This window comes from Aspergillus niger (genome assembly GCF_000002855.4).
Source record: "Aspergillus niger supercontig An04".
Classification (NCBI taxonomy): domain Eukaryota; kingdom Fungi; phylum Ascomycota; class Eurotiomycetes; order Eurotiales; family Aspergillaceae; genus Aspergillus; species Aspergillus niger.
The window spans coordinates 45735-69829 of NT_166539.1; the positions used below are offsets into that span (position 1 = coordinate 45735).

The 24095-nt window shown below is 49.2% G+C and overlaps 11 protein-coding genes across 11 annotated transcripts; 5 read left to right on the forward strand and 6 right to left on the reverse strand.

Annotated features, from left to right (window-relative positions):
- Nucleotides 1-794: 794 nt before the first annotated feature.
- On the reverse strand, nt 795-3046 carry An04g00270 (uncharacterized protein; the record flags this gene model as incomplete). Its single annotated transcript, XM_001401353.3, has 3 exons — nt 795-1035; nt 1089-2786; nt 2904-3046. 3 exons carry the CDS (start codon nt 3044-3046, stop codon nt 795-797), a joined length of 2082 nt encoding a protein of 693 aa, XP_001401390.3.
- Nucleotides 3047-3420: 374 nt separating this feature from the next.
- Nucleotides 3421-4619, forward strand: An04g00280 (hypothetical protein; the record flags this gene model as incomplete). Its single annotated transcript, XM_059747240.1, has 4 exons — nt 3421-3560; nt 3669-3829; nt 3867-3955; nt 4320-4619. 4 exons carry the CDS (start codon nt 3421-3423, stop codon nt 4617-4619), a joined length of 690 nt encoding a protein of 229 aa, XP_059600417.1.
- A 451-nt stretch (nt 4620-5070) lies between these two features.
- An04g00290 (hypothetical protein) lies at nt 5071-5677 on the reverse strand (the record flags this gene model as incomplete). Its single annotated transcript, XM_059747241.1, has 3 exons — nt 5071-5179; nt 5286-5413; nt 5603-5677. 3 exons carry the CDS (start codon nt 5675-5677, stop codon nt 5071-5073), a joined length of 312 nt encoding a protein of 103 aa, XP_059600418.1.
- A 1706-nt stretch (nt 5678-7383) lies between these two features.
- On the reverse strand, nt 7384-10669 carry An04g00300 (uncharacterized protein; the record flags this gene model as incomplete). Its single annotated transcript, XM_059747242.1, has 2 exons — nt 7384-10453; nt 10659-10669. The coding sequence occupies 2 exons, from the start codon at nt 10667-10669 to the stop codon at nt 7384-7386; spliced, it is 3081 nt and encodes a 1026-aa protein (XP_059600419.1).
- A 790-nt stretch (nt 10670-11459) lies between these two features.
- An04g00310 (uncharacterized protein) lies at nt 11460-12904 on the forward strand (the record flags this gene model as incomplete). The annotated part of the gene is made up of 6 exons (XM_059747244.1): nt 11460-11467; nt 11803-11869; nt 11910-11960; nt 12044-12060; nt 12335-12479; nt 12869-12904. The coding sequence occupies 6 exons, from the start codon at nt 11460-11462 to the stop codon at nt 12902-12904; spliced, it is 324 nt and encodes a 107-aa protein (XP_059600420.1).
- Nucleotides 12905-13455: 551 nt separating this feature from the next.
- An04g00320 (hypothetical protein) lies at nt 13456-14714 on the reverse strand (the record flags this gene model as incomplete). The annotated part of the gene is made up of 6 exons (XM_059747245.1): nt 13456-13658; nt 13776-13831; nt 13918-13984; nt 14086-14136; nt 14225-14445; nt 14536-14714. The coding sequence occupies 6 exons, from the start codon at nt 14712-14714 to the stop codon at nt 13456-13458; spliced, it is 777 nt and encodes a 258-aa protein (XP_059600421.1).
- A 799-nt stretch (nt 14715-15513) lies between these two features.
- An04g00330 (hypothetical protein) lies at nt 15514-15906 on the reverse strand (the record flags this gene model as incomplete). Its single annotated transcript, XM_059747246.1, has 3 exons — nt 15514-15570; nt 15617-15712; nt 15871-15906. The coding sequence occupies 3 exons, from the start codon at nt 15904-15906 to the stop codon at nt 15514-15516; spliced, it is 189 nt and encodes a 62-aa protein (XP_059600422.1).
- Nucleotides 15907-16560: 654 nt separating this feature from the next.
- Nucleotides 16561-18377, forward strand: An04g00340 (uncharacterized protein; the record flags this gene model as incomplete). The annotated part of the gene is made up of 3 exons (XM_001401360.1): nt 16561-16757; nt 16852-17148; nt 17234-18377. 3 exons carry the CDS (start codon nt 16561-16563, stop codon nt 18375-18377), a joined length of 1638 nt encoding a protein of 545 aa, XP_001401397.1.
- A 797-nt stretch (nt 18378-19174) lies between these two features.
- On the forward strand, nt 19175-20606 carry An04g00350 (hypothetical protein; the record flags this gene model as incomplete). The annotated part of the gene is made up of 4 exons (XM_001401361.3): nt 19175-19573; nt 19626-19923; nt 19991-20085; nt 20145-20606. 4 exons carry the CDS (start codon nt 19175-19177, stop codon nt 20604-20606), a joined length of 1254 nt encoding a protein of 417 aa, XP_001401398.3.
- A 139-nt stretch (nt 20607-20745) lies between these two features.
- Nucleotides 20746-22042, reverse strand: An04g00360 (uncharacterized protein; the record flags this gene model as incomplete). The annotated part of the gene is made up of 6 exons (XM_001401362.3): nt 20746-21070; nt 21144-21553; nt 21623-21653; nt 21720-21835; nt 21927-21968; nt 22040-22042. 6 exons carry the CDS (start codon nt 22040-22042, stop codon nt 20746-20748), a joined length of 927 nt encoding a protein of 308 aa, XP_001401399.1.
- Nucleotides 22043-22587: 545 nt separating this feature from the next.
- Nucleotides 22588-24001, forward strand: An04g00370 (uncharacterized protein; the record flags this gene model as incomplete). Its single annotated transcript, XM_059747247.1, has 4 exons — nt 22588-22701; nt 22751-23536; nt 23647-23767; nt 23886-24001. 4 exons carry the CDS (start codon nt 22588-22590, stop codon nt 23999-24001), a joined length of 1137 nt encoding a protein of 378 aa, XP_059600423.1.
- Nucleotides 24002-24095: the final 94 nt, after the last annotated feature.

Genomic DNA, 24095 nt, shown 5'->3' on the forward strand with positions numbered 1-24095 from the left:
GGCCGCTTCCGGCTGTCATCCTTCCCTACCTACCTACTGTGTAGTAGGAGCATTGGCTCCCGAGGTTGCATCTGACAATCAGACGAGACAGAGACAGGCTGGATAGGTCAAACAATTAAGTCTCTAACCGTCACTTTTAGGCCTTCCAACAAGGCGTTGAATACTACGCCATGAATAGTAAAACGCATCATGTAGCTGCAAACTTCGTTGGGCGTGTATCTATCTGTCTCGGAACTTTTTCAATGCACCCGCGTCCGGGCATACTACTTGGGCAAGAGCCTGTAACAACATCCGGTCGGTCAGGCCTCCTATCGTTCGATGACGCAAGACCGCGTGTCATCCTTGCACTGTAACGGATATGCTTGACACTTTTACTTTTGAAGCCACGTACTTGGGCCTACGACGCCGACTTTCACCGGACTTGATAATGAAAGTAGCACAATTTTCAAAAAAGATTTTTGGAACACAAGCATCGTCAGATTTTGGCATCGACGATTCGCCTCCAAAAAGAAGTCATATTTGCAGGTTGAAGGTTATAGATAAACATGGCTGATCAGACCGAGCGCCTAGAGAAAGCAGAGATGAATAACAAAAGGCCCCTTGTATGTATTCACGCCACTGAACATCGGGAAGATTTGCGAAATCGAACCCGGTTCCTCAAAAGAAGTACCGCTAGGACAGAATATATAATGGACAAGAATAGATCGTGATAAGGTATGTAAACACCAGATGGCTGTGGCAGAGGGGGAAATCGTTACGGCTGGGAACAAACAACGAAACAGAAATGCCGGTATTTACTGCCGCATATCCCATTTAGGACGGAGGTTTGACATCAAGTCATCCTTGGTACCCACAGTGTCCGCAGGCAGACGGCTGACACGATACGCACCAGTGCGGATGTTGTGCAAATGGGTCGATGAAATCCCAGTGCCGTTGCTGCGAATACTACCAGCATCGCTCGCAGTATCATTCTTGAAGCGAGGCGGAGGTGCAAAATCCAATGTGTCGTAAGCGCCCGACTTGCGCAATGCGTGTCTGAAACTTGGTTAATATTGACAAGCAAAGTATATGGAGAGCAAATGACTTACGCGCTAGGCAAGGCTGAAAGGTCATCGAAAGCTGAAACAAGCGGCGAATGGACCGGCACCGCCGGGCTAAATGGTTGCAGGCCGCCCAAGGGCGTTCCTGGTCGGCCCTCTTTTTGATCCTTGAAGTGATTGGAAGGGGCATACTCGATGGCAGACATGATGGAATCATCATTCAGCATATGGGGTGTGGGGAGGATCTGAAGCGGCGAGGGCGGGGGTATCGGCTTGCGCGGCTTTGGGGGTCCCGGCATACGGTTAGAGGCTGAGGAGAATGCACGAGGACCGGGCGATTGGAAGCCGCTATTGAAGCCTCCGTCCGAGCCCCTAGGCATATGACGAGCTGCCCCTTGGAAGCGTGGCGGTGCGCGAGGTGGAGGAGTCATGGCACGACGAGTCACTGGTTCAGCGAAAGGCGCCGGCACCGCACCGAACTGATCGCCCATCGTAGGGTCGTACGCATAGGCCTCTTCACCATAGTAATCTGGCACATAGTCATGGTACATTGTTTCCCGGCCGTTCTTGTTCTCATCAAAGTACTCCTTGTAGAAGGACCTGATACGGTTGGCACGTTGCTCGGGGTCCTCAGACGGATCCTCTGGCGGCAGGGGACGAAGACCGAAAGTCATCCGTCGCGTGTCACGACGGCTCGCATCAAGGCCTGTGTTCTGACCACGAGGTGGCTCTTCGGCAGGCACAGCAGGGGCATCGGGATGCTGAAGACCATCTTCATAGCTTGTAGCGCTTGTCACATCTTGCACATTGACAGCCGGGATCGTAGACCTCCGCGCATCACCGTAATCGCTAGCTGCATCACTCACAGGGAGCGAAATCCTGGGTGTTGATATTGATGCGGTTTGCACAGGAGCCGGGCTGGGGTCCAAATGCAGCGAAAGAGGGTCATGTAATGGTGGAACATTGACATGATGCTGAGGGACCGGCACTGAAGCCACGTCGTTGTCGTGACCGTGATCTTTGGGAAGGGTCATATTTGCGTACTGTGGCATATGCGATAAGCGCTTCTGCTGGGCACTAGTCTCAGTAACGGCGTGATCTCCAGCGAATCCGACTTCATTGCTTGTCGTGTGCGGCTCGCTAATGGCCATTCCAGGAACATGTACAGGACTCGGGCTTCTGGGCAGATCCAGCTGGAACCCATGATCATGTTCATGATCAGAGCTTGCCGGGCTCTGCACATTACGGTCCCCGGACGAAGTCTTGTAAAGTGGCGGCGACGAGCGCGACATTCTTTGGGCGTTCCGCAGAAGACCCTGGTTCATATCGTCTCCAAGTGCGGCCCGTCGGGTTGAACCTGTAAAGCTTGCCGCATCATCGTGGGGGCCTCTCGAGTGTGACCTGAGCGACGAATTGTCACCGAGGAAGGACCCGACGTGTCGGTACTTATCATCGTCACCATCACCGATGGATCTGGACATAGACGCCAGGGATTCCCTCGAGTTGTGCAGACCGGGAGGGAGCAGATAGGGGCTAGGCCCAATATCCAACGAGATTCCCTTGTTGTGAGCCGCGTTGCGATCAGTTTTCTCAGCTTGTTGCATAGGCACAGCTCCGTTAGTGGGCGCCAAATCTAGGCCGAAGTCGAGAGATTTGTGTTTGTCATTTGCATCTTCGTTACGGAGCTTCTTCACGTTTCTGCGGTGCAAGTAGAGTAGGATGCCGATGGCAATCACAATAGGAACCCTAGGTGCTCATCAGTCATGGTCTTGAACCATTGAAATAGCATTATAAGTATGGTCTCCGTAAAGTGGAGAGCAAAGGTGGGCATTTTAACGAAGGAGGGAACGCAATTGAACGTACACTGCTCCTAGAACAACAGGCAAAGTCGTAGTGGTAAGCGTGCTTGTCGGTTTAGTACCACTGGATGCAGTGGATGAGGAAGCCGAAGAAGAATCAGTAGACGGCAGAGGCTCTCTTCTTGCCAACGTCGGAGTTTCGCGCATCGCTAGCAATGGCAGTCGGTCCCGAGGCACAAGGCTTGGGCGGCGTGCCATCGAGCGGCCTTGCAACTGTGCGCCATGGAGAGCCTGATGATGGTGGTGGTGATTGTGCATGATCGGCCGAGTCCTTCAGGGAGGTAACCCGAACTCTCCGTGAGCCCGGAGGACTTCCAGATTCTTCCAGATTACTTCGACAATGGGGCAGTTGCCGGGCCACGGTAGCTCTTAACTCTGTTGTGAATATTTCCCAGGTGTCGATAACTGTAAATCATGAAGTCGAGTGGCGGTATTTATGACGAGAAGCAATTGAGGAAGTGCCTATGATGCGAAGATCTATCTCACTGGGGGGAAGGTGGGCACGCTCAACAACGGTAGTAATGGCGGACAAGAAGCGAAGGTACAAGGATGGATTTGGATCCAGCAAGGAATGGACGGAGCGAGAGCTGCTCCCTGAAATGAACGACTGTACAAGCCCCGAGATGTCGAGGCCCGGGGGGGGGAAGGGAAAGAACGACGTGTAACAGGTTAAAAAAGGAAAGGAAAGGAGTAGAGGAGGCCGACCGAACTCGATAGGGAGAGGGAGAAAAGAGGGAAAATGAAGTGAGCCGGCAGGGCGAAAGCCCAGAGGGCGTAAGCAAGCAGCAGCACCCAGGGCTACTACCTTGGGGCTAGTCAACCTAAGCGGTCTAGATGGCCCGTTTCATTTCCATTCATTTGTTTGTCTAACCGGTTGTGGGGAGGAGAGGCAAAGCTTGGTGGCAGATGGGGGGGAAGAGTTGAGCAGTGGTTTGAACTAGACTAGACTAGCTGGTTAGTGAGTGAGTATCCGTCGTACCATACTGCGGGAGGGGAAACACCGAACACATGCCCCGTATTCGCAAAGTATGGTATGGTCATCTATTCGAGGAAGAGGTATCTATCTGAGTATCTATCAAATTATCTACCTAGATAAGGCAGGTCACTGCTACTCGCTAGCAAAGTAAACTACTTGCTAGCTACCTTAAGTTAGTGGTCTGATTGTTGTTGAAAAGTATTTTCCCCCAGAAGAATGCACGATAAACCCATTATTCCTGATAGAGAGAGCTTGGACCAAAAACATTGGCTCACCCACATACCTTGGACAATGTACACAGTAAGTACATTGCGATTGGTCTTGAAGTCAAAAAGAGGAACAGAATAACAGAGTAGCTGGCTCAAGTATAGAGTTCTAAAGAAAGATAGGTACACTTCCTCTTCTGTCACGACGTGGTTTTGCCGCCCCCTGAGTTGGCTGAAGATCGGAATACACATTACCGAGTGTGAAGTAGATACCGGTATCGCATCCGTATGGAACACTAGTTCACTAGCAGTAATGGTGAACGGACTCCAACAGTCTGGGCGGGCTGATTCCTCTGTGGTGACTTATCCTTACTTTGCAAGTGTTTCAGCTTCCTCGTGGGCTCTCTGGCAGATGTGTCCAAGACTCCAAGTACTCTGGCGGCGCTCTCAATCCACTTTCTTTTCTTCCTCTCCAGGTCCGGCTCTGTTTACTTTTCTCTACTTAGACCGAGCAAGTAAGGTGGCCGCGATCCCCTGAGTCGAGAAAGCAAAAAACCAAGGCACAAGTGGGGCGCCTAGTCTCTCCTTTTCAGACTAGCGCCAGGAACCCGCTGAGTCCTGACCAATAATTGGAAGGGGACTCCGCCCCTTGGGAGATTACCTCTCGGACATTCTCCACCCGCCATACAAAGCTGAGCCTGTCGACTTGCTCGATTAATATCTGACATTCACCCCTTGGGAAGTCTGGACAAGTGCTAAACCTTCTCGAATGATCCTACCGGAGTAGATTGGCACTGGGAGAGTTTGTTGGTTGCCTACGGTGCACAACTAGTGAAGTAGTTGACGTATATCCATGATAAGAGTTGGTTTATTATTAGCATCAGTTGGCTTGGTCCGGGTATCCTTCCTGGCATGTAGTACTAAATACCTACGACGCATTACTTTCCTGCATTGATGCTATCTATCTCTTCTACCCACAAACTAATACTTCAACCAACAATACAGCAATCGGCAACAGTTTGTCTGCAATGTGATAAAGCATGGGGCAGCCTCTGGAAACTATGACATTCCCCCGCTCTTCCGATCTTACGACGGAGACTACATAATGTATAGAAAAAAAAAAAATTGAGGTTTGAATTAATTAATTGGCTATTCCTTTAGCTACCAATCCCTCGAAACACAGCATCAGGCTGATATACCGTACCGTGGCTTCGGCCATACTTTGAGGCGACCTTGCTTATAGATACCATGAAACTGCGGAGTCCATATGGCACGTTCTTCATGGCAAATATATGATGATAAAATCCCCTTGAGACCAATACAAATACTCAACTATAAACATTCCGCCAGTCATATCTCTTGTGTAGCTGAGGCTGAGACATGATCACGGCAAATGTCCCTTGACTCTGGGATTATGGTTCATCACGGAAATCAGACCGAACTTAGAAGGGATACACCAATCGCAAGGAACAGCACGAATATATGCATTATATGCCCCCTGAGGTGAAGATCATGGCTTACATACTTTCTACTTAAGTTCATGTGACCCGCTGGATCGTTAGCTGAGTATATCGACGTACCCTCTAGTAATAGCATATTGATGAAAAATATAAGGTGCTTGGTAGCTTTAAGTAAATAGTCTTCCCATTCATATATATATTGCGAGCATACTACTTTCAACAGCTATATATTCTAAGTAATTTGCATCATGCCAACACATCTACGCATGACGCAACTAGTTCCTAAGTAGCGGCTATTATGATGATATGGTTGAGGTACATCTGCCTTTGAATTCGCGTCTCCGTTGTCAGTGACCTTACGATTTTGTGTGTATCGATCCATGCATATCACTTCGGTTTAACACGTATTATACAGCTATAGGAGAATAAAAAGGGGACCTGTCAGAACCGAAGTGAGGAATACCCTGCGCTCTTCCATCTTGAAAGGAAACTTCATCTTAAAGCATCTTTCCTTGAATAATATATCCATGTCTTCAAAGCTCTAGAGCCACAGACCTAGCTAGCCGTCGCGCGCTTTTCACCCACAAAGAAAAGGTAAGAATAGCCTAAGCATGATCTTGAATGAAGGTATCCGGTACCCCGGGAAAGCCGTATACAACTCGGGTGGTATGAAACGTGATCTAGTACATATGAATCGACGTCCATACGCTAGTATCTATTCTTTCAGAGTGCTCTAGCTTTTGAAAGCTGTCAATTCTGGAAGGGAAATGGCACATGCATCATTACCCGGCTTACGCCCTTTGCCTCAAGATTAGCACTGAAAGACTACGTACTAGCCCACGAGCAATATATATAAATATATGCCTTTTGAACACTACTATCGTTGCCGTAGCTGGCACACCGTATACTGATAAATCATGTTTAGGAGAAAAAGATAATGTCATGTTTCTAGTACATGATTCGACGTATGGAACTGTTTCTATTGAAATTCCTTTCCACACCACACCTGGTCCATCCGGTCCCCCATTTTTGTTCCATATTTGTGGTTCGCCCAATATATTCTTGGTGGATTAACCAAAGTGTTATTCCGGGTCCACAGTGAGATCCATACACTTCCTGATTGCCGAGATCAAGTACGGGTTCAAATATAACTTTAGAGTGGTAACGGATATTTACAGGCTTAAAGGTAGAAAGACTTTGGCTCACTGGGCTCATTCCATCGAGAATGTGATAGCCCGTTCTTTGTAATTTTGCACTATTGGCTATTGAGAAGTCACCATATCTTTCTTTTGTTTCTCCAGACAGGTACAAAATGACCCAGATTCTTATATCCATACACCGATGAAAAAGTAAAATCAACGAAGAAAAGGAAGTTGGCGAATGCAAACAGGCAATGGAAGACCGTACGGGACCTTCGTAATCCACTTCCGAAAATATCACGTACAGAGAACAGAAGATGAAAAAAGAAAAGACTAAAAAATAGACTTTATGGCAAGGGTTGAGAGAGAAAAAGAAAGGCCCAAAAGAAAAAAGTATTCGCACAAGAACCGCCCAAATACACAACACAAACCCTGAATGGGAAACCCAACATGTCAGTTGTACAATGTGATATCCATTTGAAAACAATAAACTTTATCAAATATCCCTTCCCTGACAGAGGGGAGGGGAGAAGAGGAAATTAGCGGTAGCGTAAGAGGTTAGAGAGCATGTCCAAGTCAATTGTTTTCTTTCGCGTCAATTCATATGCTCAAGAAATCGTCAGACTTTTCAAAAAAAGATACAGTCGGAGAATAGAAAAGGCGTGAAGTGGTGACATCATGGAATGTAAGGAAGTGGCGTAGCTCATTTGCCGTAACTCTCGAGACATGCATTATGAGAAGACTGATCGAAAATGCGACGGAATGGCGGGTCTGAAGGATGTATGGTGTCTCTAGGCTCCGATGTAACACCTTCGGCTTTGCGGATTACTTCTTTCAAAGCACGGGTGACAACGCCAGCTCGGACGACCAAGTCTCGAAGAGATTGTGTATCAAAAGGAAGTTTTCTGGGACGAGGAGGATGTGAATCCGCGAAAGCGGAGTCAACCGAGCTCCGTTGTTGATAGATCAGATCCAACACAGAGTTCGGTTTGGTCGTGACATCGGGACTGGGAGAGGTGGTAGGGCGGGAGTTGGAGTGCTCCGAGAGCGATAGTCCCCATGATCCATCGCTGACCCGTTTCCAAGGTTCATTGGTGTTCGATGAATCGCCTTCCGAGTCATCGAAACTGAACGTCAGAGAGGATGGAGATCCAGGAGGCGAGTTATTATTGGAGTTATTATGATCATCATCATCAAGCGTGGCTAGGTTCACTATTCCTTCCGCTTCTTTCCAAAGTTCGCTTGATGGCCCTCGGACAATGTTTAGAAAGCTGCCCTGGTGCCGCAGACGCTTTAGCTCTTCAACCAGCAAGGTTAGTTCTTGGACGTGTCCGAACTGCCCATGAAGGCTTGCTTGGCGTTCCATGATAGCTTGAGGAACAATCATGCCCCGCCGGGGGGTAGTTTTGCTCGGCTTCATAGACTCATTGGTTGTAGTCTCATCTGCATCCTCAAACTCGAAGTCACTGTCCCAGTCCTCACTAACGCCTTTGCTCCCCAGGCCCCATGTACCAAACTTTCCTGAAGTCTGACGTTGTTCATTGATTGTCGGAGGGTCTCTGGTCACTGGTACACTTTGACTACGGAGATGCAATGTACTCGGAGCTTTTCGTCCTGGCGCGCGGCTGCCACGCACGTCAGGCGTATGCTTCCCATGCATGGTCCGCGGCCGCCCATCAGAACCCGCTGCTTCACGATCGCTTCTCGGCTGTTCCGACCAGTCGAAGATGTTCATTTTCGGACACGAGTCGAGCGCCTCATGGGTGAGACTGCGAGAATCGTACTTGTATGACTGCCTCGTCTCGCTTCTGAAACAATTGCTGCCTTCGCCCTTCAACGACAGCATTGAAGATTGTACTTGCGTGAATGGGCTGGTTGTTTCACCGGGCAATGCTGCCACCAGACTGCGAGAATCTTCGTCGTCGGTCAAGTCAGACGGAAAAGATATATTGCTGTCACCTTCGTGCATATCAGATGGGCTGTTTGCGATACGGCCTGGCATAGTAATGGGAGTCGGCGTCGCGTCTGCATCAGAATCACAATGGCAATTCCCAAGAGACTGTGAAGTAAGAGACCCGCGTGTTTCGAGTGCATGGCCATTAGAAGGCTCTCCCTCCAAAGTATTTACAGGGAAGTCCTTGTCAAAGATTGTCTCGATCCGAGGAGCATAGGAGCCCAAGCCACTGCTAGTAGTGATATGGGTACGGATGGAGTCGAAGGCGGTGTCGCTCAAGAAATCTGTCTCATCCTCATCGCCAGATGTGAATATGTGGGTATCATCGGAACCTATGACGGTTGACGCAGGATCTGATGCAGCGATAGAATGGCGTTTTGGGCGCTGACGGAAAGTGCCCTGAGACCTGGTCAGTGTTACTGAGTCTAGGGTGAATGGACGTGATCCAATGTCCCGGAGATGAGCCATCTCTTGTTTGTAGTCCTGACAATAAAGAGGATAGGCTCTGCGTCGTGGACTCATTAGTTCCGACATCAATGACGAACCAGCCCCGTTATGTGCAATGGTCGGACGACGGAAGATATTAGGGTCGGTGATGTTTCGTCTTCCTTGTGTGTGAGGTGGAATCACCTGTGTTCCTTCCGTCTTTGTTAACGCTGGAAGAGGCGTTGATGTTGCCCTTCTTTTAGAATAAACTAGGGGAGCATTTTTGAAGCTTCCGCCATCTCCGGCTCCAGTGTCAGCTGGGGGAGACTTAGGATCCGCATCTTGCAAAGAAGGCGAGTTTTGGCGATCACTTTCCTCCGGTGGCAATGACAACTCTTTTTGTTGCGATGAATTCCCACTGGGCTCGAACGGGTTTCGAAACTGGACTGAAGGGGAAGGAGTAGATTCATCCAGGCCAGCTTCCACTGTTTGTTGCTTCCCTCTGATGGATGTTGCTAGAAGAAGAGCCGGGGCAGTCTCCGTATTCGGTACGATCCGCCGCAGCCCTTGATCTTTCGGTCTCGTTGCGGTTGAGAATCTACGCGCCAGCCTTTCCGATAACCCCTCTGGGCTGACATCTATGTATGGACGCCAGACATGATCATCCCCTATAGCAGCAATATCAGGTTTGCTTGCCGAGGGATTCAAGATCAGGCTTGGCTCGAAATTAAGACTATGAGTAGCCTTATGCCCCAAGGTCTCAGACCGCTGATGACTAGTAGCAGGCCTGCGAAAAGCGGTGGGAGTCAAGGGAGAGGATGGCGCGATCCCAGACAATGAGTGAGAGTTGGCATGATGTGAAGGTGGCCGCTTGACTAATTTGTTGGGCCTGCGTTGAATAGAAGCGGGAGGACTGGCCGGGCTACCTGGCGTGATTGGTGAAGGAGAAACAGGAGTTTGGCATGAAGCACGTTTCTCCGGTTGGAAGGACAGGCGTCGCACCCAGGAAGACGAGGGCCGTCGTATGTGCGCAGCGAGTGAAATGTTCTCTAAGACTGGCTTTGGTGGGCCAGTCAACGTTTGTCCGCGACGTCGCAATCGTACACCTGCAAACGATGATTTCCTGCGCGACTTCTCCTCTCCCGGCTGACTCGTATCATACGCACCATCTTCTGACCCCCGAGAGAATTCTGCGGTCAGAGGAGATTGTGCTGTTACTGATGTAAAGGGACTGGTGGGGACATGGTTTGCATTTGACGAGGATGCGGTATTGTCTGTCGCTGTCGCGCATTGATCATGCAGCGGGAGGGTCTTTTTCCGGAATCGGCCTGGTCTGGAGGAGCTTCGATCTACGCGACCGAAGGCGAAGCCAGATGGTGCAATACCGACGGTGCTAATTGCACAGAGCTGAATGAAAAAGAAAAAAAAGATAAAGCAGTTAGCCGCGACAACTTGTAAACATGAAGGACGCGAAATCTGAGGCAAGCGCTTTGCTTCTCCCAATCTGCGCGAGGCAAAGGGCCTGTAGCCGCAGCAAAGTGGACAACCAAACGAATGCGATCCAAGAGCGATCTGATCGGACACAGAGCAAAACTCACAGTTGATACATGCTCCATTCTCAGAGGGCGCCGAGAACAGTGTCAAGCACCATAAACCTCAGATTAGCCACATCGATATCACATGTAGTTGACGACCCATCTGCATTATCTTGCACGAGGAGGATCAGCTGGCCCGACACATCTAGATAAACACCATCTCAGAAGAAGACAGGTGGAACCAGAATGCGATTTAGCCTGCGATGGTGGAAGACAAAAGCCACAATAGCAGTATAGCAGTATTGATTATTTGTACAGATAATCCCAGCGTGCGATCAGTGCGACCTTAGGGTGGGTGAGGGGAAAGGGTGTCGGAGCCAGCTAGGAGGAAGCTAAAGGAATGGGGGAATAGTCGAAAAGGAATGTAATCAAGGAATGAGGGACTAAAGAGGAAGACTGAGCGACTAAAGCTTTGGCCCGCGCAGAGTCGCAGCAGTTAACTGTTCTAAAGTCAACGGAGAGAAAAAGAAAAGGAAAACAGACAGCAGAAGGAAAATTGAAGAAGCAGTAGCAGCAGTAGTAGAGTAGCAGCGGCGGCAGCGGCAGCAGCAGCAGCAGTAGCAGCAGCAATATGCGAATGAGAGAGGTAATAATAACAGACCAAGGTCATCGATCAACAAAAGCCCCAGTGGGACGCGGTCACTGGCTTTGCTACCCACGGGCGATGTTCTTCTGGTTCTAGTCTAAACTCAACCACTGGGAAAGGAATGGATCACGCTAGGAGTTCCACCCCCAGCACACCACGACCGCAAGGCAAGTCCCAATAAATTGTGGCTAGAGTCAGGGAAGCGGGAAGAGCACAAAATGGAAGGGTAAAAGAAGGAGCATAGAAAATAAGAATAAAATAATGTAGAATAATTTTTACCTTTTCTTAAAGAATTAGAAAATTGGTACGAAGATAAATCCCTCCACCACAAAAGCCGTTGAATTTTCACACATCATTTACCTGGTATGCTACGCAAGACTTCCACCCACACCTGTTAGGACCACAGCATAGGCAGACAAGTGTAACCACCATAGGATTCTGGGACTGCTGTTGCCCAAATTTCGATACTCTGTAGGATAAAGCCATCAATCATTTGAGACCGAATCAAGTAGAGTTTTCTCACAGCCTGAGGTTGAAAGGCACCAACTTACAGGTGGACAGCGATAACTACCAAGGAAACCTGAAACGCCTTCTAATGCAGAATAAGGAGGAACACGAGGGTATTTATGTAAGTCATTGCTAATGTACTCCATCTATGTAGTATGCAGGTATTATGTAGAAGGGGACCTACTGACGTGGTGGACTACCAAGCCATGGGAGTATGCTGGTGCGTTGTTGTTTAGGATGAAATCCAATTATGCATATAACCTGGGGAATGAAACACTTACCTTGTTCTGGGTAGAGGGATCAGACAGCCTGGTAAGTTTATGACCCTGCCTAATTATCCTTCTTTTTCAGCTGCTTACTGTCCACGCACAGAGACACACTACATTAATGGTGTTCGGAGTAGTCCGCCCGTCCACTACTACCTACCCATCGGGCGGTGTATTTGGGTAATTATGGCGAGCCGCGATCCTTGCACCTCGGCGGCTGCAGCTGGGCCACTAGCGTGCACGATCCCACCGAGGAAGACTTGATGGGCGAGGATGGGATCTGATTCCCGAACCTGTGCTGGCCTAATGAAACAAACCAGGGATCTTCAGCTCCTTCCCCCCTCCCCCCTTCCCGAGATTTCACAAGAACCTGCTGGTCCAGAACACCATATAATTGGAAGAAGCATTGAGGATGTTCATGCCTCTCCCTGTGCCGTTGGATCCCTGTGCGAAGGGATACTACTAGTAAGGCGGTTGGAACATGCTTCTTCTTATCCTCTTACTTGATTTAGCATCTCGCTCTTTTACTTTTGCCAACTTTCTCAGGGCCTAGTGGAGATGCTTCTGCAGAGAGCTCCAAACCGCACGAGATGGGATCGAGGTGACTGAGTCTGCTTTTCTCATGATGCAATCAGACCGCAACTGGCGTCCGAGCCTAGTACCGATCAGGAACGCTGATTCCGTCCAAGTCATGAAAACAATGGGTCCATTTTATAACGCGGCTAAGCCATCATGCCCATCCCCACTTTTGACTGGAAGTAGCTTTCGGCTGGCTGGCTGGCTGGCTGACTGACTGGCGAAATCACCCTCATGACAATAATAATAAGAAATATTAATACTATTAATTTTCTTAGATAGCACGGGGCCCCGGGACTCGTATCCCTAGCTAGTAGCTCCTGCTATCTACCTACGCTCTCTGCTTAGCTTGCCGAGAATTCAAGGGAGCAAAGGAGAAGCGAATTAGGTTGGCGATCTCTGGAACAACCATCGGCAGAACATCTGGTTCCTGAGCTTTCATAAACCGACCGGTTCCAAGGCACGGGGCCGAGAGGAACAAGCGGGATGCTGCCCAGGGTTAGACTTTCTCAGTCCTTGCCTCTTTTAGCCTTCCAATCCATCATTCTACCCATCTTTATCCATCCAAGCTCCCGATGTAATTAGAAGAAAAAAAAAAAAAAAAAAATTTCCCCTTCATTCCTCCTTGCTGACCCTCTTTTCCCTTCCGCCTGTCCCCAGGATGACGACACTGAAGTCTGAAGACTCCAACTCTCCAAGGAAATTTTATTTAGCCCACTACGGTCGCATTTATTTTCCGAGAAAGGCCGAGAGCTCACGGCTTTTCATGTTCCAATGTGCCGTCTGTAAATTTCCTCGAGCGTTGCGATCCGTAAGCAAGATGTCTACTAGGATAATGTATTAAGAGAAGGCAGCTGATTTGAGTCTAACGAGCTGTATCGGACTTTCTCTCGGTCGCATGTGTCAAAACTGGCAGGCCAACGGTGTATAGTAAGCTTATCTCATCGAGCACAAAGGCCGATCGCGATGATAGATCCAATTTCTCGGAGCGGAACTTGGACTGCGAGCGTCGAGCTTCCAAGGGCAATTTCTTCCGGCCGATTGCCGGCCGGGCTAGAGCTTTGAGGTCTCCATTTTTAATTATTTGTTGTTAGGTCAAGGCTTTGTTTGTTGTATTGCTATTGTTACCTAGGCTCTAGGCCTGTTTACGCAAGACAGATAGTTCCATTCAGTGCCGTTCACTACCGTGATTCCGATTGAATCGCAAGAGTCCGATCTGTATCTGCGAGCGTTCGGTGCCACTGTGCACTACCCACCGTCTATTGATTAGCCTTGCCTATCTGCTCCTGTTGCAGGCTTCATTCAAAATGAGTGTGCTTTGCGGTACCTCCAGCTGTGCTGATCGACTTTCTTGGCGTTTGCTGCTACTGATTCATTCTCAGCCGTCACCGAGACTGCCTTATTATAATCTGCCATAAGTTGGTCTCCATGTTTCAGAATTTGATCCTGGCCCCATTAGATAAAAAAAGAGAAAGAGTATCCTTGCTGAATGCACCCCTTCGTTCGGTGGGTGTGAAACCATCAGAAGCAGGAACACCCGCCAGCCCTTGCCTCCAAAACACGGCACTTTACTGATGGGAATAGTCTCCTAGGTGACACTGAGGGGCAATTTCATGCAACCATGCAGGCATAACCCTGTCCCAATAACATTCTCATCATTGGGCCCCTAGGTTTGAAGTGCGAAGTGCGCTGCGGTGCTACTGACCCATCCAGATTTAGCACAGTTGGTGGACGAGAAGTGCCGCTCGCTCCCTTGATTGGCGAAACTAGCCAGGGTTGCACGGCCCCATGAACAGCTGTCCTGCCTCCTGACGCGCGATCATGGGGGACTAAACCCGATAATCCTTGCGAGGTCCTGTCAATGGACATTATTCACTCTCGTCACAAACAAACCATCTACGTACAGGACCCGGGTACTCCGCAAGTGTCTCGCACACACATTTACGCCAATTGAGGCCCCTCTCGTCTCCTCGCCAGGGCAACCATGAGTGTCCAAATCAACTGGCCCCCGAGGCTTGCTTGATTTGGCTGTGCGATGTCTTTCTGCAGGTGATCAGCCAGAGAGTTCAGAGTTTGATAGATTAACATAGCATGTACAGCGGTATGGCTATCTACCACACGCATATTCGAATGCTAGCTACTATCTATACGCGCATTACTCCGGCTATTTTTCAGCTGCATTCGGGCTAACCTTTAAAGGCCTGCGCTTACCGAGAGGAAGAAAACTGAGCTGGCAAAGTCGATGCTCCTTCACCGACTACGCGGGGCCTACGGAGGCGTGCCCGAAAAACCGGGGCGGTAAAGCTAAACACGATGATATAATCATGCTGGGAAAGCTACTCTTTTACCAACACACATGGGGCGCAAGATGCTGGAACCAATGAAATCATACGTTCGATCTGTTGGATCGCAACGAGGACCTGGTACCCGCGACCTAGATACCTAGTGGGGAAGAGACGAGTCAAGAGAATCTGCCACTAGACTCTACCATGATGTTTACTATCTAGGCTCTGTGAAAGCAGGATTGGTTGTTAAAACAGAAGACCAAGGAGTTAGTATGATTGCTTTCGCCCATCCCCTCTCAGTGAGAGACTGTGGGTTCTAGCAGCGTCCGAGCATTGCAGCAGATTCTCGTAATTCCAAGAAGACGATGGTATCCGGAGCCTAGGAACACTGGAAAATGGTAACCTTTCTGGAATCAGTGCATTGCAGGGAAACTAAGTGCACGACTATAGTGATAATTCGGCTGGGCGTTATTGGCAGATGCTCAACCACAGAAGACTATATAGATACCTTACGAATTGCTCGATGGTGAGCATGTATAGAAGCTATTTGGCTACAACTAACGATTTATTCCAGCTAGAGCCCAGCTTTCATTATCATTCATTGTCATACTGCCTGATTTTTAAGTTATTCTAACCACTCAACCTTTCTGATTCATCCATAGCTGCTGAAGCCTAATACTTGGGTCTTCGAAGCACTATTCGATATAATAAACACATACCTATCTGTGCGTCCATTCTTACACTGACTTTAATGATCTGAAGACCTAGACCATAGGTACTTCGGAGCTCTCCACTGGTGAGCCTGCCAATCGAGTGTAAACATAGCGTTCCTTCGTACTAAGTAATTCATGGTAATGCCAAATAGGTGCATTCTATCATTGTTTGGGATTCATGAGGCTGATAACTTCAACGAGCATGATACCAATAAGTGAAAAGCTCCTCAAAACCTCAATGAGCACGATTCTTGTCTTTCTGTTACTGGGACCTTATCCAACCTTCAGCTGGAAAAATGTGGTGGTAAATGTAGTCATGCTGCATCAACTATTCTCCTATGGACACTGACTATATCTTGATAATGGCCTACAAGACCGTTATATATTAGATACCTTTACCATCTGCCTATGAAATGGTTACTATGGAGCATACTCCATGTGCGAGGAATATTAGTCGGTAGGCTTGCACCTGTGCTTTGGTCATCAACATGCTTGAAGTAGGTTCACATCTGTTCCCTGTTTTTAAACATAGGTTTCAAAGATCTGATATAGGATCGCTCGTGATAAAAGATGCTACACTTTAGTAGCCAATAAACTCGGTCGGAGTGTGAATACCTGGATGCTTAACGACATACCATCGGTGATTGCATCTCAACATTTTGGACCAGTGACCAGAGACTACAAACACCAAGAGTGAGCTCCTCCTTTACATGCTGTTGTATCCAGATCCATGGCTGCGCCACTGTTGAGTATGGGGGCGGTGGGTCGTGTGAGCTGTCAGCCTTATTATGTAAAAAGTGTCTACCCCGTGCCTGAGCTAAACCCGCGACCACTTCTCCAGATTCCAGAACCCCCTTTCCCGAGAACAATCTAGTATACCCCAGATATAGGGTATACCTGGAAGCTCAAGTCATAACTGTGCCTGGAATGGCTGACATGGATACCCGTATAGAAGCTATCCAACCTTAAGCCATGAATCGCAGGGACGAAATTGAGCCGTCTGACCCCAATGCTCCTTTGCTCCCTTCCGAGCCACGGGTAGACCATGAACCCCAACATGAAGGTAGCAGGAGGCTGAAGCCTACTACCAACTCGGAACAAACAAACGGGTGGTTTATATACGCTCTGACCTTCTCCGCAGGCATAAGTGGGTTGTTATTTGGTTACGAGTAGGTCCAATCTTGATAGCCTCCCCATCGACGACAACTTCATGTAGAGAGGTGATTGCTGTCCTCCGTTATACTGACACTCCGCCCTTTGAAGCACAGGTGTCATTTCCGCAACCTTAGTATCGATCGGGTCCGACCTCTCTAACCATCGTCTAACGACATTGGACAAGAGTCTCGTGACATCCTGCACCAGCCTGTTCGCTCTGATTGCGAGTCCGCTAGCGGGAATCCTGGCAGATAAATTCGGTCGCAGAAAGGTCATTCTCGTTGCAGACGTGCTTTTCACTCTTGGCGCTTTGATACAAGCTGTCACAAGCGCAGTATGGGGCATGATAGCTGGAAGAAGCATTGTTGGCCTGGCGGTTGGTGGAGCAAGTCTGGTGACTCCATTGTATGTTCAATCCTTACTAAGGGTGTCCCTCGAAGGAGTATAGTAGGGAGGAATAAAGTTGTCCTTTTGTCTAACATATCTCCAGATATATATCCGAGTTGGCACCTTCTCATGCTAGAGGAAGGCTTGTGACGATACTGAGTCTTTTTATTACAGGCGGACAAGTCGTTGCTTATATCATCGGCTGGTTATTCTCCTCTGTATCTGGGGGCTGGCGCTATATTGTTGGCCTTGGAATGCTCCCAGCAGTTTTTCAATTTTTCATAGTTCTAGCTCTTCCAGAAACCCCTCGGTGGCTGGTCCAAGCAGGGTTTGAAGAGAAAGCTACGAAAGTCCTCTCCCGGGTCTACGGGAGTCATTCCGACAGTGGCCTCATGGCTAAGCAGGTTATGCGTGATATCCAGCAAGAAGTGGCTGAGGAGGAGGAAGAGTTGACTCAAACCAATAAGCCCTCCACAGGGAATTGGCAGTGGCTGACGAACGTTACGCAGTGTGCTCGCCACTTAATCCTCGTCGGTGGTAATCGGAGGGCGTTGATTATAGCGGTTATGCTGCAAGCCACACAACAATTGTGTGGATTCAATAGTCTCATGTATTTCTCGGCGACAATTTTCTCCATGCTGTCGTTTTCATCACCAACACTCGTGTCATTGTCGGTGGCGTTGACCAATTTCTTATTCACCTTACTCGCATTTGCCTTTATCGATAGGATTGGTCGGCGCCGCATCCTCCTGTACTCAATGCCAGTGATGGCTCTCTCACTCATTGCTTGCGCTTTTACGTTCGGCTCAGTCGAAATGCCGAACCCCGAGTCAAGGGTACGAGCGGAAGATGCCACAATTGATAGCGCTTTCCTTCCTATTGTTATCTTGATATGCCTCACCGTTTATGTGGGAGCTTATGCATTCGGGCTTGGAAACGTGCCCTGGCAGCAATCAGAGCTCTTCCCCTTGAATGTGCGCTCCTTGGGATCAGCCTTGGCTACTGCCACGAATTGGGGGTCAAACTTCGTTGTCGGTCTAACTTTTCTGCCTATGATGGAATGGCTCTCACCTGGATGGACATTTGCGGCCTATGCGGCCGTATGTGTGTTCGGTTGGTTTGGTGTATACGCTATCTATCCCGAGATGAGCGGGCTTCGCTTGGAGGAAGTCAAGGAACTTCTATCAGACGGCTGGGGTGTTCAGGAAAGTTTAAGAAGACGTCGTGGTCGTCCCGATGTGAGCTAAGGGGCTAGCTTCTGCTCATACGAGACCCGCGTGCAGACTTTATAGACCTTGTTATCAACTACAAGCCAGCGTTTCGGAGTCTATTTTCTGGGCCTAAATCGAAGTATTATATATGCAATAGTTGGCTTATAGAAGCGCACATCTTACCTCCTGTGACTGATTTCTGTATGCACACCCTTCCCTGCAAGGTCCACCGCAGTAAGTTCAAACCTGACAGTGCAAAATCCCTTGTCTCGTATATGCTGCGTAGACTTCACTTCGAACAGAGAGCTGTATCACTCTGGATTGGCATGTAGCTGTACTGTCATCCACAGCGAGCATAGTAAACAGGTCAACGTACTAAGTTTGGAAGATGATCTCGTGACAAAAGAATTTGCTTTCCTTACATATGATTGAACACGAATTCGCTCTTCATTCATTACTTCTTCACTCTCGATTCTCATGCTTCTATGGGAGCTATATATCTTAAGCACGGCGGCCTTCTCTGACTCTACATATGTGTACACTGAGAAAGTGTAAGATCATCATTCTCAGCATCTCCCTGAGTGGCTCGAGGACATAAGGCAAGTAGCCTGTCACTGCTGTATAGCCTCTTATAGGTATTCCCAGTAACACGGAAGCCTAACGAAGATGAGCCCCCAAATACCGACCATGGCGGAAGATTGCTCTCGCAATCCCTTTTTTGGCTTGCCCACAGAGGTGACAGGTCTTGCTATATCCATATAATATATTAGCATTGCTAATTTTGCCCCTAGATTATTCAATACATTGCTTACTTGCTACCTCACGACGTCGATATGGTAAACTTCGCCCAATGCTGCCCTTGGCTCGCAGCAAAAACACTTCCGGCTCATTCTTCCATCTGGCGAAGCCGCTTCAGTGATATCTACGACGTTACTCGGCAGTATGCGTCTGATGAAGTCAAGGTTGAATATCAAATTCGAGCCATTGTCCTCTCACAATCCATCACTTTTCGCTTCGGCCAAAAAGAGGCGCAGACTTTCTGGCTGGAAGTCCTCCGAGATATGCTACTTGAATCATACTGTCTACTAGAATCGAACAAGCCATTGACTTCTAAGAACCACCGAAAGATTCGAGGCATACTCTCTAGCTCTGAATTTCTGAACAGGCCCGTTAGTGGCTACAGTCAGAAGGATGCAGGCCCGCCTTCCGATCTATTCTGCGCAACCCAATTAGTAGGCACCATAGCCGTCATATAGGAGAAAGCGTTGAAATTGACTCTGGCAGTGCCTGACTGGGCTAGCTCTGGACCCTCTTATGTGTATTCAGTGTCTAAGGGCGGACTATGACGTCGGTATTGTCTATGATTACAGGGCTGAGAACAGCAGCAGACCGATTGTGCAGGGAAACAAGCTCGACCTGGAGAAATTACTTCACATACGCAACTTCTGGCTTCGTCATATTCTCTGCCCGGCTGAAGGGACCTTTCACTCTTCTTACATTGACCTGGCTCCATGCTACAAGCCTAGATCCTGGGGTGAGCTTGCGCCTTCTGATGACGAATTGCCCTGGATGGGATATGCATGTCAGTCACTCACTTGTTACCTGGTCAGAATAACATACAGGGTATGCGAATGCTAACTTCTGTGTAGCATGCGTCCATCCATATCCGAGATCTCGAAAGATCCTCGAGGATCGCCAGACATGCGCGGATCTGGATACTAATTGTGTACAAGTCCGATTTCAGGTGATTGCATGGAATACTCAAAGAATATGGACCCCGCTGATCTAATGCCTGCTGTGTAGTCTCTTTTAGTGAAACCCGACTCCAACCCCTTAAACTGGCCACCTATACTTCAATCAGTACTACCCACTGATCCCCCCAACCCCGAACGGTCTTATTTCCGTGGGATACGGAGATCACCTGGTTACGTCGCTCAGACCCTAGGTTTGGTGCGAGGATTCTGTGAACCAATCGCCGATGCTCAAGGGGGCTTTCCTGGCTGGCGTCGCATTTGCTTTGTGATATATGAGTGGGACCAAGAGCAGCTACCCGTTCCTCCTGCTCATAATGGCACAGAGGCCGCTATGGATGAGGACCCTTGGCTTTTCGAGACAGGATGGCCGCCGTCGGACTTTGAGTCTGATTTTTACTTGGTACAGGTTTACGAGGGCGTTATCTTACCAGAAGGTAATATCATGATCGGGAGTTGGATAGATCTGCTGGAGACGCTGGACAAGGGTCCGTTTATTTTCTGGAAACAATGACGGTCTTGCCTGTTTTTGAGCTCGTTTTTTATTTTTGATAACGTCTGGGTCGGATGAAATACATGGCAGAAACCCAAGTTATCCGTTATCACACGTGAAATATGAAATTTGAAAGTTAAGGAAATTTGAAATCTGAAGCCTACTCCTCGATATCCTTTACCTTCTCCCATTGCCCCTTGAGGTTTTCCTTCCACAAGCTGACCTTGTTATCGCCACCGCTCACAGCAAGAATGTTTCCACTAGGGCTCCAGCTAACTCGCCAGAGTACAGTGTCGAACTCAAGTTGCTGGCTGGTCCACTGACCAGGGTTTGACGCATCGGAAGTCCAGATCCTGACTGTCTTGTCTTGAGAGGCAGAGGCGATGTAGGACTTGGAAAGAACGCTAGGCGACCAAGCGACATCCCGAACCCAGTCGGAGTGGCCTTCGAGAGTCTGCGTGTTGTTGTAGGTCTTGGTTTCCGGGCTGTAGAGGTGTAAGGGTCAGCTTAGTTCAATTGAAAGCAGAGTATCAGTGGGAAGCGGTTCATGGTGCATACTTGTAGTCCCAGATCTTCAGCAGGTTGTCGCTTCCACCAGTGACGAATCTCCGCTGCTGGCCCGGTCCAGGGTTGGAGCTGATCAAGCTGCCCGGGGCGGCTGCAGGTGCCCAGCTGATAGAGTTCACGCCCATACCGTGGGCGTGGAAGATCTGGTGAGTCCAGCTATTGTCACGGAACTCAAGAACGCTAACATGTCCGTCCGAGGAGGCGCAAGCGAGGAGACAGCCACTTTCATGCGGAGCCCAGGAGACCATGTTCACTGAAGCGGTGTGTAGAGAGAAGTCGAACACCTTCGTCCAAGCGCCGCCAGCGACGGGTGACGTGGCGTTCTGGTGTTGTTCGCGCCAGATGAGCACCTTTCCATCGTACGAGGAGGAAGCGAGGATAGTTCCGAACTTAGGGTGCGCCTAGAGAAGACCAGAGTCAGATACATAGTTGAATAGGACAGCTTGACAATGAAAGCCATTATGACGTACCCAAGCCACACACCACACAGCTCCTTCATGTCTGCTCACACACGGACGGAGGTTAGAGACGATGGCGCGTAAGATGACCAGGCATCAGGATCCTCACCCCTTCAATGTCTCAATCAACCGATGTGTCTCTCCTTCGATTTCAAAGATCTTTATCGTTTTGTCCGATGAACATGTTGCCAATCTGCGGCCGTAGTAGTCCAGGCCGGCATCGTGCTATGCGCTGCGGTCAGTCTCAGGGGCCAGGCAGAAAGGGATGAAGCCATTGTCACGATGGCGTAGGAGGATTCTGTCTCGGTTCACGTACAATCATCTCATCGTGTCCGGAATTGGAGATTACTTGAGCAGCCTAGTTCCCTGGACGTTAGCAATAGTCATGGGCAAATCGCCTGGGACCATTGGGGTGAGTTGGGGACATACCATATTGATCAACTTTCTGCTCGGTATCGGGATCGACTCTATAAGGTCAACAGGGACGTAAGCTCGTGGGTGGCCCTGCCGGGGAGTATTAGGGGGGTTCTTGGGGGGGAAGAAGGCGGTGGTGGAGGGCCGAATCAACACGCAACAGGAGAATCAGCAGCAAAACACCGCCAGCTTGTCCGTTTCGCAAGTCAGCCGCAGCCCGATCTTATCTTATCGGCTCAGTCAGCCATCTCCAGTCATGCTCATGTACACGTGATCCGGGGGCCTCGGTAGTCCTCGGTCGCCCTGCCCCGCGGCCTGTTCTTCGGTCTCCTTGGCTGTTACTACTCTCTCTCTCTCTTTTACTTGCCTTTGCCTCCTCTCATTCTCTTCTTGTCTTCTGTTGGACTCACTTCTTTGCGTGCTCTTGTACATACATCCTGCATCCCTAAACACTACTATTAGTTGCCTGTTTACTACGCTTATTGTATATCCTGTTGCCCCCAACATAGCAAGCAATCCGACGCGCTCCATCTTCCCAGCTCTTGTTCAATCTAGTCGGCACCATGAGTGATGCTCTATGTGGTCCCTCGAATGCGCTGCAGAACTTTCAAAAGCACGCATCTGTTGATCGTACCCTCCAGCAAGATAGAATTATCTCTCGACAGTCGCCTTCTCAAGTGAGTCTCGCCGTGAGCGTGCTTTACCGAGTTGTACTCATAGAAACAGCAGGGGTTTCGATCTCAAAATCCAACTCAAGGGGTGCTTGATCCCGAATTCGCTGCCTTCGAATCCGGTCTAGCAGGAGCGCCCCCTCCCGATGTACAGCATGCCGTCCCTTTCGTTCCTCCCTCGCATCATTTCCCAGTATCGAGCCCGGCAGAATCGTCAAACTGGGCGGCAGACTTTCAAAATATGCATATCTCGGGACCTCCGCATTCACTCCATCAAACATCAGGACCAGCTGTAGCGCCGATGGCGGCTGTTTCACAACAGGGTTGGCATAACGAGTTCGCTAAGCAGCAACAATCCTCTTATCAGCAGCACCAGCCGCATGTCCAAGGGCTTCAGCCATCCTTTACACCTCGCTTCCCTATGACCAGTGCTGCTTTCCCTCCTATGCAAGCCACTACAGCAAATCAGCAACCGGTGGCAGACACATTTGATGAATCGGCGTTTGAAGCTGCATTTGAACAGGCGCGGGCAGACATGATGTCGCAGGAAACCGAGACTACTCCTGTTCACGCTGAGGAAGTCATGGAAGAGACGGATCAAGTTGTGGCTGAAAGCACGGAAGAGAAGATCAAGATTGGATCGGATACTATTCCCCAGACCGACAAAAATGATCAACAGGCACGGGTGAACGATGCGGACGAGCTCGCCAGAACCGCGGGCCAGCTTTTGGATAGCGTCAAACATGATCAAAGCCAGAAATTCAAAGAAAGCAACTTTCTTGCCTTGATGCGCCGTATTCGCGACCGCGAGGTCCAAGTCGAGGGGGATGAATTTCGCGAAGTCAGTACCAGCAGTCCGTGAAGTGAAATCAAATTCGGCTGGCGTGGAACGAACGCTGGTATAATCAAGTCTTTGCGCGCCGGCCTTTGTTTCTGCTAATCAGTATCTAGATTCCGCATCCACTGCATCCAGGCGGCAAATATTATCCGGAACGTCGGAAGGAACGGCAAGGGCAAATAGAAGGAGATACGGACCAGCATGCCCGCGGAGACGCTATACCCAACTCCACGAGTAAGTTCATACGTGCCAGGCGGCCTATTACTACCTCGCATGATGGCTTAGGATGATAGGCTGGAAACGCTAACCGGGTTTCATCGAATAGACGCAATTCATGGGATTTCATCTAAAGGGAACCCTACCTTAATTGCAAGTGGAAATAATCCGGAAAATCCATCTGGTGGCTTCAGTCCTAGCGGTGATCACACTGTATACGAGGATTGGCGTCATGGGGACCGCTGGGCTTAACGTAATTATTCGACTTTCCAAATCAGCCTTTGGAGACTAAGAAAGGAGATGTATCGGACTAGCAGGTTGATATGGAGTCCGTCGGGATCACGCA